Source organism: Eretmochelys imbricata, chromosome 4 (assembly GCF_965152235.1).
Source record: "Eretmochelys imbricata isolate rEreImb1 chromosome 4, rEreImb1.hap1, whole genome shotgun sequence".
NCBI classification, from domain to species: Eukaryota; Metazoa; Chordata; order Testudines; family Cheloniidae; genus Eretmochelys; species Eretmochelys imbricata.
Genome location: NC_135575.1, coordinates 43,765,589 through 43,782,912, shown reverse-complemented (window position 1 = coordinate 43,782,912; position 17,324 = coordinate 43,765,589). Strand labels below are relative to the sequence as shown.

Below are 17,324 nucleotides of genomic sequence, written 5' to 3'. Positions count from 1 at the left end.
GGCCGTGGCCAGCAGCCACGGCCCTGGGTCAAGGCCAGCAGCCACGGTCCCAGGTTCGGGACCCCAGACGCTAAGGGCTGGCAGCAGCGGTGCAGCTGGTTGGTGCTCCCTCCCCACCCCCTGTGGGGGCTGGGTTAGGCCGCAGCAGCACCCCTACCCCCAAAATTTTCCTCTGCACCCCCCAGGGGAGAGCACCCCACAGTTTGGGGATGTCTGCTAAAATGCAATCTTTTACTCACTTGGATGTTGATCCTGTAAACTGCATGCCTCTGTCCAGCAAAGCATTAGCTGTGAGACCCTGTTTAACAATCTAAAACAGTAAAAAAACAATTACTACTTTGAGTTTATAAATGACTAATATATTCCTTGAATACTATAACTTCAAGAGAAGATTCCCATTACTGTGTTTTCCCCCAACACTCCATCTATATATCTAGGTTTTTTAACATACTGTACATGGATTCCATCATTAAGATATATTTTTATAACCATTTAAAGATCAGATCCTGAAATTCTCACATGAAAATTAATACAACAATGAATAAACATTATTTGAAATTTTTTACACAACTATTCAAGGAAAGTAATGTATGAAAGATTAACAATATCCACAGTGTTTCTTTGACTCTAAAAGCACATCTAAAATTAGCTTTAATTTTGTTCATTACTTAAATTTCTATTAAATCATTTTAATTATTTTTCATATTATATGAAAATTGCAAATTTAATACAGTATGGCGTTCAAAGGGAGTAACCCAATGGAGGCATAATTTCACATTTGTACAACTGCTGATATTCAGTTTCATACCGGCATCTAATTAAAAAGAGGGGAAGGAGACTAGGTTATCCTGAAATCAGAAAGCACTGGAAAACTTGCACCCATTCATACTGTTGCACAAAGAAAACAAACCAGAAACATTTTGTTGTGAGGGAGATATTTGCTTTCCTGGGTTGAATCTTAATATGCAAACAAGCATAATAAACTAATTCAGAGCACGGGGGGGGGGGTGTACTTTTCTGAGTCTTCACTTAACTGTACTAGTCTAGAGTCTTTGTTTTACTGATAGGTAATTCCAACACTTTATGCGGCATTTAAGATGAAATAAATACTTTTTCTTGGTAAAATTTACTCTAGTGTTGCTGTACTTTATATTGGTATATTCAGTTTTGATTAGACTTCACTGCTCACAAGACACTCTGACACTGTGTTACAAAGACTGCTTCTGGAAGACCCACAGACTTGAAGACTGCTAATGATGCACCTAAGAATAAACTAAATAAATGTATGTTTTTAGATTTGTATATGAAATACAATGATCACACTGTTCACTAAATTGAAGTTTTAAAATCTATGCAAGTTTTCGGTATGATTCTCAAGTTTCAAGACATTTACTCTGGGTTTATTTTTGTCAGATGTTCTCAGGGTTCCTGATCAAGCATTTACAAAAAAAAGCAAATTTTACAAACTATGCAGAAGCAACTGCTGAAAGGATGCTGACCCTGAAGCTGACACAGATTACCTCAAACTAGAAAGAAATCTTAGGTACAACCATAGTGAGAGGACAAAATCATCTCAACCCTTATTTATATTTTAATTTTTTAAAATTTTCTTTTAACCATTTCTCTGTGCCCAACACAAATTTTTTGGCCTCATGGATCCTAAGTTTTCATATATTAACATACCATTCAAATGTCTTATTTAGATTTTCAGTAGCTCCTTCAAACATATACCTTCACACACAATACTCCTGAGGGAATTCTGCACCACTGCGCACACACACAATTCATGTCTAGTGCAGAATTCCCCCCCCCAGAAAATACATTCTGCCCAGGAACTGCTATAGTTCCACCTTTCACCCACCAGATGCTGGTCAGCTGGCTGTTCTGTTGCCAGAGCAAACAGCTGACCAGCAACAACAGCTAGCAGCCAACTGTATTAATTACAGCAACCTGCCCATGAAGCCAGGTTAGGAGGGAGAGTGGGACACACGGGGCAGGGTCACAGACTGGGTTTCAGAAGGGTTGGGGGGAGGGACAGCCTAGGGCACGGGCTCAGGAGGAAATGGGGTGATAGCACTGAGCCAAGAGCTGAATGGGAGGGGGTTCCAGGGCTACATGGGGACAGCGGGTGCAGGGACACATGGGGACAAGGGCAGATGTGCATGACTGAAATGGAGAGGCTCGGGGTCACCCAAGGTCTGCATGGGGGAAACTCCCCAACACCCTAACAATCCCTCCCCCGCCCCCACAAAAGAAACTATTCCTTACTTCTCCCACCCACACCCAACAACCCTCCAGGTTCATCCCCAGGCTCCTTTCCTCTCCCTCAGCTCCCCCATTGCCCCTGACACCCCAAGCTTTTGCACTGCTTCTGACGGGTGTGGGAAATATGTTTCAGTATTGTAGTTTAAATGAATTTCTCAAAGTTTTATATTAATATGCCTGGTAAGGAATCTATTTGTCAAAAAACATTTCTTTTTTATTTTGGTCTGTATTGTTACAGACATACTTGGTCTTACCAAAATAACTGAAACTAGTGTGACTATATTGTGTTATTTTGTGCAGAATTTTTAACTTTTTGGTGCAGAATTCCCCCAGGAGTAACTTAAATAGGAAATAAAGCAAAACCTCAGCACCTTGTTGTCTAACTCTGCTGATTCCCAACTTTACGTTGATGTAAAGCTGTTCACAGCTTATATGACAGTATGGTTAACCACAACTAACTGAAGTGTTAAGCTTTTGTGGAGGAGTTAATCAAGTATACTGTAAATACATTTTGTAAGAAAATGCACTACAAATGACATCCTGATGGATGTCATTCAAAAGCATTTCTGAGTACTGTAATGAGAGTTTATAAAGCTCTCAATAATTCAAACACACTTTTCAGTCACAAAACACTAACTTATTCCTCCCTACCTCACAAACCCTTCCTGTTTCTAGATCCTAAGGATTTAATATCAGAGATCACAACTCTTAATAACCAACAGCAAACAGTTTTTAGTTTCCTTTGACCTAGTTAATAGGAATTCTTTAACACAGCACATTCCAGCCTTTCTAGTCCACTTTGTTTCCTTCTTCACTTTTTTCCCCATACCTTAAAAGTTGGAACAGAAAGATGCTCCAAAGACGAGGCGCTTTCCTCACTAGTTGGGGTATCAAGATCTAAAGGCCGATGTAAGGAAGATTTTGAGGTTCTTTTGTTTGTTGGATGCTTTACTGACCAGTTGACCACCTGAAACTGGGTAAGGTAACTTTGGTAACAGGTCATTATAGGCTGTTGGGAAGTTATTTGATCACTTTCTACAGTCTTCTCAGCTTCCATGATATACATGTGCTCAACAAGCTCATCCTCTCCTCCCACTGCTGAAACAAATGAAGCCTGTGAAGCATGAGTCTTGATTGGCAAAGTCTTTGGATCTTGACTGGCTTCTCCATGGACTGTACTAGTTAGAGGTCCTTCTACACTGTGATAGATTGACCCTCTACTATATTCAATTTTCTGGGCTTGCTTTTTTCTCTTTTTTCTCCCTGGATAGGTTCCTGGACCTTCATCACTGCTTATTGGCTCAAACTCTTCAGCTGCTGAAAAATAGGCTTCACTATCAGCCATTGACATGCTAGAGTCCATTGAGCGATACTGGTGAAATGAATTTGAATCTGCAGATGGTGTGTATGGAAAAGAACCAAAGCTTCTCCTCTGCTTTGGAGAGTCCAAGACATTCTCATCACTGCGAGAGACATCACTACTGAACTGAACACCAACTGGAACAGGCTGCTTGTCACCATAGAATGCTGCGGTAAGACTCTTGGTGCTCCCAAGTCGGGTAGAACACACTGATGCTTGCCGTTTCAAAGGAGACCTGAGGGGAGACTGTCCTACAGACCTTTCCTGGTTGTTAGGAGACACAGGACTGCTTTCTGAAACTTCTGCTGGAGTACTAGAAATAGAAAAAAAAACAATTTTTTTTTCATTTAATATCGTCCAAATCTTACATTGCACAATCTTGACAATTATTAATGCACATTTAAAGAAACAGTTTATGCACTTTTCATCAACACAAAGGAGGAAATTATAATTGTCAAAGAAAATATCTATTCATATACGAAATTATTTTCACAATACAGAGCATGGATACAAAACCATATTAAGGTCTTATAGTAACTGAGGCCATCTTCAAACTGATCAAAGCACAAATGAGGCTTGTCTAGGCAAATGCTATTGTCATGCATGTTGCATTTTGGATATTAATGAGTCAACTTTTGTATTCCAAGTAGCAAATTAATTTCAGGAATACTGTTAGAAATCATCAGTTGTGTTTGAATTGGTTTACTCAGCCTTATTAATCCTTAAGAGTACAAATAAATTTTTACCTTGGACAGAGTACTAACCTTCCATGACCATCCTCTCTTTTTGCACCAGACACGAACTCCTTTTGTCCCATGTGATCTTCAGTAGCAGAAGAAGGGCTTTCCTTCTCACCTGCAAGCAAGGGAAGTGCAGCACTGGAACTGCTGTTTTCCTCTGAAGATGATGAGGAGCTATGGGATCGCAATGGTACTTGCAGACACAGGTGCTGGGCCTTTCTCTCTATTTCTATACCCACAGACCTGCTATCCCAATCTTTTCTTTTTACACCATTTGTCTTACCTAAGTACAGAAGAGACAGAAATCAATTACAAATGTGAACATTCTGTGGCACCAAGAATTAAGAACTATAATGGTTTCCTCTCCCCCCACCCTTAAAAAAAAGTAACATTCAAATACATACACATATATCTATACACATACATATTGCACTGACAAAAATGTATAAAGACAACTAGAAGTGTTAAAAGGCAAAACACTAGACGCCCCCATTGATTGACGCCCAATTTAGATAATTAACTACAAGTCGATGTAAAGTCCTCAGACTGAATATGAACAAGAAAGCAACTGTAGACCCCCCTCAACAGATTGGATGGATTAGCACCCATTGTGTTTTAGTACATACTCTCCACTGTCACAGGTTTATCAGACCACATTCTATTGTGCAACCTGTAGTAGAATTACATACACAGTATTTAGTAATAACTTATTGTTAATTTACCAGAATCAGACTTTAAGACTTTAGAAAGTACGTTGTACACTTAAGAATCTACACTTCTCAGTAAGTGGGACAAAACTGCAAACTAAGTAGTACACATTTTATTCTTACTATCTATAATTTTGGGAATCTCCTTGGTAATAATCCATTCTCCTGGCTGCAATAAAGACTGTCCATAAAACATATCCGATTCTGCACTTGTACTTGAAAAGGCAGAGCTGCTTGAAGGCGTCATCTCTTCAAGCTTGAAGAAGTCTAGTCCTGTTACTGTGCCACCAAAGAATCGGCAGCCACCAAGACAGCCACACTTGTTCTTGCTTCTCTTGTTCTTCACATTATCATCTGGCCACAAAAACCACAACCTTTGCAAAGGAAAACAAAAAAATAAATACAAGAAGCATTAGTGCACTGAGATTTAGGTACATTTAAACTCACATTGTGAAACCGGTTTCAGAGTAGCAGCCGTGTTAGTCTGTATTTGCAAAAAGAAAAGGAGTACTAGTGGCACCTTAGAGACTAACCAATTTATTTGAGCATAAGCTTTCGTGAGCTACAGCTCACTCTCTCTTTTTCACATACCAACCCCCATTTTATGGATTCGTTTATACAATTGAATCAAGCCCTTTACAAATACAATGCAGATACATAAATTGCACACATCTACAAAAACACTAAATACCATCCAGTTTAGTTTCCAATATATGTTATGATCATCCTTCCAAAGATCAGAAACACTTCCACAAATTAGGAAGGAGAGGTCTTAGTGTAAACAGTTCATGGTTTTGCAAAGAGATTGGCTACACTTGCAAGTTAGAGCACATTAAAGCAACCCCAGGCGCGCTAACTCCCGACCTGTCCACACTAGCAAGGCACTTAGAGCACCTGGACTCTGCAGCTGGAGCGCTCCTGGTAATCCACCTCCACGAGAAGCATAGAGCTTGCTGCGCCCCAGCTGAAATGCCTGGGCATCTGTGTGAACGCGGTGTTGCATTACTGCGCTGTGATCGGCCTCCGGAAACATCCCATAATCCCCTGAAGTTAAGTGGCCACTCTTGTCATTATTTTGAACTCGGCTGTAGGAATGCAGATATCCCCTTTCAAAGCTCCGTTTCTGAGAGCTGGCATGCTTATCTGCTCTGGTACAAAGCAATCATTACTGTGGAATGCTGCTGGCTGTGAGTGAGTGAGACAGAGGGAGGGGTGGGGGAAGTGTGGTCGGCTGCGGTCTGAACTTACAAGACAGCATGCTGACACACTCTTAGCACCCCAAAAACCTACTCTCTCTCCCCCCACATACACACAACACACTCCCTGTCACACTCCACCCCCCTCCCATTTGAAAAGCACGTTGCAGCCACTTGAATGCTGTGATAGCTACCACAATGAACTGCTCTCTGTGGTGTTGCAAGAGCTGCTAATGTGGCCACGCCAGTGCGCTTGAATCTGACAGTGCGAACACACAGCAGCATTTTCCCTGATACAGTCTCCGAAGGCTGGTTTAACTCCCAGCGCTCTACATCTCCAAGTGTAGCCATGTCCAAAGTGTATGCACTATTTCAGAAGTATCTACCAGTATACGTCATAAGAAAAGTGTGTTTGAAAGACTGCTATAAGGAAGGTGAGTTTTGATGCCATTTTTTGTCAACTTGGACTCCTGAGGCCATTTTGGAAGCTGTATTTTTATATCACTTGTAGATGATGTCATTTCCATTGTCACATAAGGATATGTTTAACTAGTCCCAGTCTCTTCACTGCAGGATTGATTCCTAAAATTAATTTCTAGATATTCTAGATTTCATAATCTTAACTGATGGCAATTCCAGCAATTTTTCCAGTTTCAGCTTTTCCTTAATGTTATCCTAAATTTTCCCCTACTGCAGTATATTTCCATAATTTCTTGCTCAGTCCTATATGCCTAAAGAGAAAATATATTCTCTTTATACAGCATAAAGTTCTGTCTCTTCTCAAGGACTTTTCTTCAGACTAAATACACTCAACTCTGAGTCTTTCCTCAAATAGCAGATTTTAGTCAAAGTTTATCTTTCACTTGTCACTGAACTCTAATTTGTATGTCTTCTCTGAAACGTGGTACCCAACACTGAACAATGCAGCCTAGTTAAGGCGTAACCAGTTCAGACAAGAGAAAATTAATTACCTTTGTATTTAGATTTACACCTTTAGTCAAATATGGCATTCGCAGGGCAGATCCTCAACTGATGTAAAATGTCATAGCTCCACTGAAGTCAATGGAGCTATGATGATTTACATCAGCTGAAGATCTGCCCCAGCTTCTTTAGCAACCTCATTGCACTGTTGTTTGTTTTTCCATTTATACCCATGATCACCACAAATTAATTTTTTTAATCACCTCCTAATGAGTTATCCTGATTTGTTTTTACAAACATATAGCAGTTTGTTTTTACACAAACAGTTTTTGATTGGTCCTTAATGAATTTCATTATTACTCAATTCAGCCGATTTTGCCACGTTTCTAGTTTCAGAATGCATTTTTCTCCAATTCTCTGAATTAGTGATATTAAATACTTGGATTGCTGATTGTATCTAGATAACCTTCAGGACTGGTTCAGATTCTCCACAATCTATGCATTCATTTTAAAAAAAATAAATTTGTAGCCCTTAGTGTTATGAAAACGTTCAAAAATACGGCTGAATGTAGCATGGTCTTTGATAATGTGAAACAAGTTCACAGGATTTGTCAGTTGCTCTCATTCATCCAAACAAAATGTGAACTGGAAAGCTTAGTTGTGATACTTCGAGAAACAGATTTTTTAAAAGTAACTGTATAAAGTAGGTCTATAAATGAAAACAAAAATGGCTAAACAAGGGCAAAAATAGCAGTGGTAATAAAAGTGATTTGCATCATTTTCCCCCTCTCACTCATTGATGCTTTATGGCAGATTACTAAAAGAAAGTTTAGTTATTTCCTCAAGGCCATATTTTACATTTTTTTTGCAGAAATCTATGCTGTTATCAGTGGGAGATCCAGTGTGGACTGAAGGCAGTATACAATCCTATCTTTGTAGCTTAGGCCAACGATTAAAAACTGATTTACTTCTCTTTATTTTGAGCTCTACAAATATAAAAATCATTCAATTCTCTGTTATCCACGAAGTTGGCTACCAAATCCTTAATCTCCTCTGAGCACTTTACATACATAGGTAGTTCTCAGCAACCTACCTACTTATAAAGTGAGTACAATCTAATTTTTAAGCAAATGTACAAGAGTCAGCACTTAAAAATACACCCTCATGAATAAATAAATGTATCAACTAAAAAGATATGAAATATGGTGACTTCACCTCCTCCAATAATTTCACTTACCTCTTAATTCTGCTATCATGTGTTTCTAAGAAATGTCTCTGTACTTCATGTTTAGAATGATGATCCACAGCTAAAGCAATATCAGCAGTGATGAGCCCCAAATTGACAGACCCAGCTTCCAGCCAGTACGCCCTCCGCAGTATTGCAGGTTGAAGACCAACTCTGCAGGTATTCACCTGCTCAATGTACTGTCTCATCTGAAAGTCTTGGATAGCAGCACTTATACCCTCTCCAACAAACTGGTTGTGGAGGTTACAGTTTGCAACACGTACAGCACCCATCTGAAAATATTATTAAAAAAGAATATCTTTAACTATTCAGATTAAACCACAAAAGCGTCATTTAAAAATTGCAGGACCCCATAATGCAGTCCCAGAAAGATACAACTCAGTATATTATTTAAAGAATTATTTAAAGAATTATTTAAAGCAAGGTTGATTTATTGGTCAGGAACTACATTTAGCCACACACGTGAAATCAATATCCTTTGTGGCCTTGGACAGATCACTAAATCTCTCTACCTCAGGTTCCATTTGTAAAAAGATGATAAAATGTACCCTTCTAATGAATGTTATGATTCATGTCTGAGAGCATTGGCCTGCTAAACCCAGGGTTGTGAGGTCAATCCTTGAGGGGGCCATTTAGGGATCTGGGGCAAAAATTGGGGATTGGTCCTGCTTTGAGCAGGGGGTTGGACTAGATGACCTCCTGAGGCCCCTGCCAACCCCGATATTCTATGATTCTAAGGTAGAGGTGTTATGAATTTCCTAAGTATAACCTAAAACAGCGGTTCTCAAACTTTTTTTTGCTGGGATATCTTTTGAAATATTTCAGGCTGTGACAACCTCCCCCCAGAAGTGATGACCCCTTCCATACCATGTCAGCATTACATCTGCGCTGCTGCTGGTGGCGGCGCTGCCTTCAGAGTTGGGCATCTGGAGAGTGGCAGTTGCTGGTGTAGCATGGTATGGTATTGCCACCTTACTTCTGCATAGCTGCTGGCAGCGGCGCTGCCTTCAGAGCTGGGCTCCCAGCCAGCAGCTGCCGCTTTCCGACCATCCAGTACCGAAGGCTATGCAGAAGTAAGGGTGGCAATACCGTGATCCCTCCTACAAGAGGCTTGCTAACCCCCTTTGGATTAGTACCCCCAGTCTGAGAAATGCTGACCTAAAAATCAAGGAATTTGCAAACTGTGTGTTTAGAATAGCAATTTGAGTACAAGCTCAGTATGAAAATCCTCATTTTGCTATTACATAGCCTTCAGAAAGAATGGTTATTAGATATCTATTTTGAATACAACAGTATTTTACTTTATGAAGCACTTATACACTAATTGATGACAAAACTTTGTGGATAGAGCAACAAACTTGCATAGTTGAGTCCAACCCTAAAACCTCTGTAGCCCATAGAGGTAGCTCAGCCTTTTATTTTACTTAGCAGTAACACAAGGAACCTACAGGCCTGTATCCTGTAAGACATTATTTATGCTAACTTGCTTAAGACAAAGTAGGCCTATGACCCTTACATACTTTAGGGTAGCTGTCGGACCATTTTATGTAAGTATATGAGCACATGCAGTGATGACACTGGAGATATCCCTAATACTATTTGACTGCTAATTGTTTATATGGTTTGGATCTTTCTTGTCCTCACTAATTGTTTTAATAAAAGTGGCTAAGACTTTGCTTTGCCCTCAGTATGAATGTTTTGCCATATACTCCAGGGTTCTCTACAAGATATTGAACTTGTTAGTTTTTGAGTCAGTTTTAATTCTGTGGAGCCTGATTCTGGGACAAGGACCCTATATCCCCCCAGCTCATTAAATTAGTATCAATTGGCAATCAATATAATTATTAACCATTAAAAAGAATCAAGCTACACCCTTTAATGCCAACTGGTTGCAGGAATATCCTGGTCCTGGTACTTACATTTGGTTTTACCAAAGAGCGTGTCATGTAACACCTTAAATGAAAGCCAGCATCATGCTGGTCATTAATATTGTTGTGAAATGTATGGACAGATATTATGTAAGATGTTGTGTATGTATAATGAAAATATGTTTCTAAAGTCTGTATCAAGGCAGGGTTGACAAACGGGTTTCTGCCAGACAAAGGATATATGTTCGCCTGTCTCTTGGTTCACATGTAATTGAGCATTGGGAGCCAACATAACAGAAGCCCTATTTACATATGAAATCAACAGAGGAATGTCAGCAGAGTGACAGGGCACTGGGGAATAAACCTCATGGGGCTGTCCTATCTCTAGGAGGGAGAATGAATTTCGAGGAACATAAGGAGAAGGAAAAAACACACCTCTTTATCTTACACCTAGGAAAGTATTTGGGCAGTGCGACTACATTCATGAAAACAGGATCACAACCAGCCCTTGCTGAAATGCTGCAGAGCACATTTGGGGTGAGATAAATGACTTAGACAGAAGGTTAACTTGTAAATTAAATGTAATCCCTAGAAAGCATGTTATACTTTTGTGTTATATGTGACCTGTTCCTATTATCCTTACTTACCATCTCTTAAATCTGCATCTTTGATGCTATATATTTATAGTGAAAACAATAATAAGTTTATCTCATATGTATTAAGTGCTGATCCTGAATTGAATTGAGTAAGCTGATGTGTACACTGTCTCCTTGCAGGCAGCAGACCTGGTATTTCTGTGAGTGTTCAGCGTGCACAGAAGGGGCTGGACAAGGGAATGTTTCAATGGACTCAGGTACACCCATGTTTAACCTGCAAGGCCAAATAAGGGCCGACATAGCCACCTAAACAATCTCCTTTGGGTTAACAGACTGGAGGCATCATGGAGCTGACCCTCAGTTAAGCACAAGCAAGTCTCTCTCTCATATTGGAGGCCGGGACACCTCAAGAACTGACACACTGAGTGCTCAGATGCAGAACCTCAACTCTACCACCTTGAATCTATGTATTACAATACAGTCTTTACATAATCATACACTATTTCTCTGACTAGGCATAAGTCTAGCAGTTCTGCAGAAATGCACAGGAGGGAGCCCCTCTCCTCCACAAAACAACATTGGCTGAAGTCCTTGCTTTGTATCCTGTAAGCACCTAACTTCTGCATCAGATCCAGGCCTAGCCATCTAATCAGGCCAGTGCAAAGCTAATTCAGCTGCAGATGCTCACCAATCTTTCCTTAGATGCTCAGCTTAACAAGATTAGTTATAACACTTACTGTACATGTTCAAAACCCAATTTTCAAACTCTCAAACTGAGAAAATAAAAATAAATTTCCTTCAGAATATGGCTACTCCAAAAATCTATGATACCAACTTTCAAAATCACACTTTTCAATTTTTAAGACTGAAATATTTTTATTCTTCACATATTTTGCGGAAGAGGGAAGATTGGAAAAAATACTGAAAATAGGACTAACATACTTTTGAAAATTTGACCCATGGTCTATTACATAAGAAGTCTGCATTGTGTTGCCAGCTCTAGCACAAATTTATTATGGGACACTGTAAATGGACTTATGGTAAAACTTTCAAAATTGCCTAAGAGACTTCGGAGCCTAAAAAGTCACTTTTGAAACTGGGACTTAGGCAGGTTAAAACGTTCAAGCCTCCAACGACTATTTTTTTCATGAAATACCAAATTCTTAAATATATTTTTAATCTTCTAATTTTCAAAATAAGTACTACTGCAGAACAAACATTCCAGACAATAAATTCAGTTATTTAGTCTGTGTAAAATATAGGAAGTGCTTTCTCATTTGGCAGAGAGAAAAAGAAAAAGAATATCGCAATTATCACAGAAAGGAGGGGCGAAAATATTTTCACCTTTATGTTGGTGGCACAGCCATGCTCTACAATATACAGATCTGCTCCATCTACTGCAAGGCGTGTCATAGTGTACTTTAAATCGTCAGATGCTGGACATGGCCCAGGAACACAGTTCATCTGGAGGAGATATTTAAACAAAGCACTCAATTTTGTTAGAGTTTTAATTTCATATTAACAAGTTTTTCCTTATTATACTTCAATTTCTCACTTGACAGAGAACAAATCAGACCAAAAAGAATGGATTATTTGCCCTACAGTAAGTGATTCTTTGAGATGTGTTGTCCGCATGGGATTCCACTCTTGGTGCAAATGTACCCCGTGCACATGAGATTGAATTCTTTTGATCAGCAGTGTCCAAGGGCCCTGCCTTCACCTTAGATGTCCTTGTACCCATTTCAGCTGAGGGCATAAATGGTGGAGGCGGACCATCCATCCATCAGTTCCCTCACCAATACAGGATCCCAGTTTAAGACTCTTTAATGACAGGAGAGGAGCGCAGACCATGGAATCTATGTGAACAACATATCTCCAAGTGGCACCTTAGAGACTAACAAATTCATTTGAGCATAAGCTTTCGTGAGCTACAGCTCACTTCATCGGATGCATCCCATGAAGTGAGCTGTAGCTCACGAAAGCTTATGCTCAAATAAATTGGTTCGTCTCTAAGGTGCCACAAGTACTCCTTTTCTTTTTGCGAATACAGACTAACATGGCTGCTACTCTGAAAGCTATCTCCAAGTTAGACTCAGACTTTAAAGTCAGAAGGGACCGTCATGATCATCTAGTCTGACCTCCTGTCCTTACCGTGGGGTAAGTATTCTTTATTCAATTGACAGTCCACATGGATTCCACTCTTGGTAACACCCAATTGTTGGTTTGCTTGGAAGTAGGCAGCAGTTGTCCTATTTAAACAATGACTGCAGGCCAGTCCTATCAAACTGTGCGTGGGATGTGGAAGCCTATACCAAAAAGAGTAGTGTCTTCTAAAGGTGTGGACCGAGCTCCACATCGGTGCCCTACAAGTTTCAGAAATAGGGACATTTTTCAAACAGAATCAGTTCTAATATGATTAGGTGGATATAATCTGGCTAATTTATAACATGTCCTTATATTTTCAAAGACCCTCTTAGATAATCTCTGAGAGGATATTGCCTGACCCTTAAGCCTATCAGCAAAGGCTACAAACAGTCTAGGTGTGTTCCTGAATGTTTTCTTCCTCTTAAGGTATATGTCAATGCCTTAATACATCAAGTGTATTCAACTTCCCCTGGGTCTGAATGAGGTTTAGGCAAGAAACTGGGACCTGAAAAAACTGGTTCAAATAGAAACACTTTTGGGAAGGAACTTGGGATGAGGCCTGAGAGCTATTCTGTCCTTACAAAACATTGTATAAGGGGGACATTGTATAAGGGGGACTCAGCATGCGGGCCTGCATCTCCTCTACCCTTTGAGCTGACATATGCCCACTAAAAAAGCAGTCTTCATAGGTAAGTGATAAAGGAGACAAATTACAAAGGGGTTAAAAGAGGGACCCATCAACTCTGCTTATTACTAAGCTGAGGTCCCAAAAGGGAGGGGGTTACTGAAATGGGGGTAAAATATGAATAAGGCCTTTAAGGAATTTATCCACTGTAGGGTGGGAGAATACTGTGTGGCTCTGGATAGGAGGAGATGTACAGATACTGCTGCTACATGGACCCCTAGGGAGCTGTTTCAGAGTTAGCAAATAGTCTAATACTGCTAAAATGGGTGATGTCAGGCAAGACAGCTGGTGCTGAAATGCCCAAATAGAAAATCTCTTCCATTTAGCTTTTTAAGTCAGGCTTTCCTGCTTTGCAGAATTGTGTGAATCTCAGCTGCAAAACTTCTTTCAGTGGACGTGTCAGCCAGCCAGCATGCTGGCAGTCAGATGTACCAAAGCTCCATTCAGGTGTAGGATCTAACCCATGCGAGAATATGTTGGGCCAGGCTGATAGCGTGATGAGAGGATCATCAGATCTGAATACCAGTACTGCTGTTCAATCATCAGTCCTATGTTTGCCTCAGTTTTCTCAGAACCCCTAATATTCCTGGGGATCAGCACAATGGCAGATAAGTCCCAATGACCCAGGAATGAGAAAAGCATCTGTTATCAAGCCTAGGCTCAAACTCTCTCTTCAGAGACTTCAGAGACTTCTTGTTGAGGTCTGTGGCAATCAGGCCTATTTCAAGGAATCCCAACTTGCGAAAGATGTTCTGCAGGACTGAGTCTTTGACAGACCAGACCACTCTCAGTTGTCTGAGAGCTGCCCATCGAGTTGATCTGCCAAGGTGTTCTGAAGGCTGGGAAGGTGCAGAGCCACTAGTGTAATCTGATTCAGAATACACCAACTCCAGAGTACCATGTCCTCCTGACAGAGTGGAGACTATCTTACTCCCCCTTGTCTGACATAAGGCATAACTGTGTTGTGGTCTGCCAGCACCTGAATACGGGATATCTGGAGTCGTGGTAGGAATGCATTGCATGCCAGGTGGATGGCTCAGAGTTTCAGGATGAGCTTCCTGAGGGGCCCAGATGCCCAGAGTTTAAAGTTGATTTAGAACAGCCCCTCCTCCCTGGGTAGAGGCATTCATCACCACTGTCTTGGTAGAGGTGCAGAAAAAAACTACTCTTTTGAACACCTGAACTTGGGTCTTTCCACCAGCTTAATGAGGAAAGGACTTCATGTGGGATCAGAACCAACATGTCCACCAGATGTCTGCTGAGTGGATACACGAATTTCAAACACCCTTGCAGGACATGTAAACAAAGTCTGACAAACTCCACCACAGAGGTGTATGAGGTCAGAAGTCTGAGGCATGCCCTTAGGGATGTTTTGGAGTGAGTTTGATGTCAGTTGATGAAGTCCACTATTGTTTGGACTATTTCCCATGGAAGATAACCTCTCATGGACCTGGAATCTAATACTCCTACTCATTGAGAGAAGAGGAGATTGCAGCCAGGATAAGTTCTTCTTCCACATTACTTTTGTTATCCTGCTTTCTAGGATCCAATGCTGCACTAACTGACCTGGCTATGTTGGTTTATATGGATTCTTGGGGGAGGGTGGATGTAAAATTAGAAGGAGCCAAAAGATGCAGGCTTACTTGAACACAGCTGCACCTCCCAGCAGAGCCATGGCTGATAAGGATATGGGGTGGGGGGATAAAATCAGGAGAGTACTAGGAAGAATGTTTCCTATGTGACCTAGGAAATTTTCTGTTGTCCTTTACACATCCTCTACAGAGTCTCTTCCTGATGCCCACTGCACTACCCAAGGAGAATGTGTACAAGAGGAATAACTACTATGCCCTGATGGAGTTAAGAAAAGGAGTGGCCATTCTGTCAGGAATGCCCTGGATCTGTTGTGTCCTCCCTAACTGGGTAGAGGGTGAAGTTGGTAACAGAGGTGCCTCTACCGCTGTACTGACAGCTCAGTACCTGGTGGCCTAGTTATCACCACCCTCAAGCTCTCAAGGAAAGGAGATTCCAAAACTGGGCCCAGAGATAAATCATTCAAGTACCATACATGACCTGATTCCCACCACACTAGGTACTGATGCACTGGGCACCAAGAAACATGATTCCAAGTTGCCTGTACAGAAGTGCCAGGTACCAAGGCACTGAGGGCTGAAAGTTCAGTACTGAAAGATTGCTGTTCACATATTTAGTGGGTACCATCAACATTCTTTTAATTAGTACCAAGGTACCAGAGGGGCCCTTCTTAGGCCACTGTCTCTCTTTGTTGAATGCAAGATGGCTCAGATTTCGGAGACTTGTGCCTTGAATCACCAAAGAGGGTGACCTATGATTTTGCTGTACTCTGGAGCAGCTCCTTCCTACCCTATCAGAGTTCAAAGCCAGAATAGAGACAAATGACTGAGGCCTCTTGGTCAATATAACCAGAAATCTCAAGATAAAATCTCTATTCACGGAAGCACTCATGAAGAGAAGAACAGACTAGAAGACTAAAATCTAAATGCATTCTTCTCTTTGGAGTCCAAGGAGGCATGCACAGGAGTACTCCAGGAGGAACAATTTTAGATGGTCTTTTCTAGTTTTTGAGTCAACTTAGAGCAGGAGTGACATATGGTACCTATGCACTCTCCTAGAAAACACAGGTACCTAGAGTGCTCATCAGTTGTCACTGAAGCGTCACACTAGGTGCAAGATTTAAACCCAGGAGATGTCGCTTCTGCCATTTTGCTGGAGTCCCTCTACAAGGGGGCAGAGATTAATAGCCGGGTGTAATAGCCTGAAAACAGGAACCTGAGTAAAATAAGGAATTTGTATGTTTGTGTGTGTTGCCAACAGGCAACACAATTAACTACTCACTACACCGTGCACAGAGAATTAGGGGGACACTAAACATGTTCTATCTTGCTGTCGTGGCCGGTAAGAAGAAATTGAGAGACTGTTGATCCCACCTCACCCTTTAAGCCATGGAGTGGAGATGAGTGAGGACATCTAGGGTGCAGAAATGGCCACAACAGACACTGCTGCCAAAATAATCTGATTTTATGCACCTGGGGTGTGTGTGCACCTAGAAGAGATTCCATGTGGATTGTCACTCAAAGAAGCATAATTATTTCCTTTACCAAACTATGGCTAACTAAAATATCTGCATGCTCCAAACCACATGTATAGCTTTGTTCTACTTTTGGATACTTTATATTCAAATACTATTGCAATATACTACTGCAAATATACCAACTTGTAGGCTCGAAATTGATGAAGCTTTACCTTAGATTCACAAAATCGACGATCAATTCCATGCTGACACATTATTACAGATTTTGGCCTTTCCAGTTCAAACTCTCGACACATTACATGAAACACAAACATCTGTCCCCATTCCAGCAGACATGCTAGCTGTAAGCAAATAGCAACAGGATCATAATATAGTAAGTATTCAAAATAAATTATCAGAGTTCAGAGAAAGAACATTAGCAAAGCTTGAGAACGAAAGAAACCACGAGGAGCTTTATTCCTGCTGCTAGATAAGCTACTTGCAATTAGCCACTATTGTAATTTTTCTGATTTGACATAGTTTGTAAGT

The 17,324-nt window shown here is 40.7% G+C and overlaps 1 protein-coding gene across 2 annotated transcripts in view; it reads right to left on the bottom strand.

Annotated features, from left to right (window-relative positions):
* Positions 1-17,324, bottom strand: part of BLTP1 (bridge-like lipid transfer protein family member 1) — a 244,078-nt gene that overhangs the window by 121,912 nt on the left and 104,842 nt on the right. For both annotated transcript variants that reach the window (XM_077815193.1, XM_077815194.1), the window contains exons 24-30: positions 17,009-17,137; positions 12,244-12,363; positions 8,427-8,707; positions 5,196-5,446; positions 4,390-4,648; positions 3,095-3,938; positions 240-310 (exon numbers count right to left, since the gene is read on the bottom strand). In XM_077815193.1, the coding sequence (XP_077671319.1) occupies positions 240-310; positions 3,095-3,938; positions 4,390-4,648; positions 5,196-5,446; positions 8,427-8,707; positions 12,244-12,363; positions 17,009-17,137 (1,955 nt within the window). The remainder of the gene's footprint in view (positions 1-239; positions 311-3,094; positions 3,939-4,389; positions 4,649-5,195; positions 5,447-8,426; positions 8,708-12,243; positions 12,364-17,008; positions 17,138-17,324) is intronic.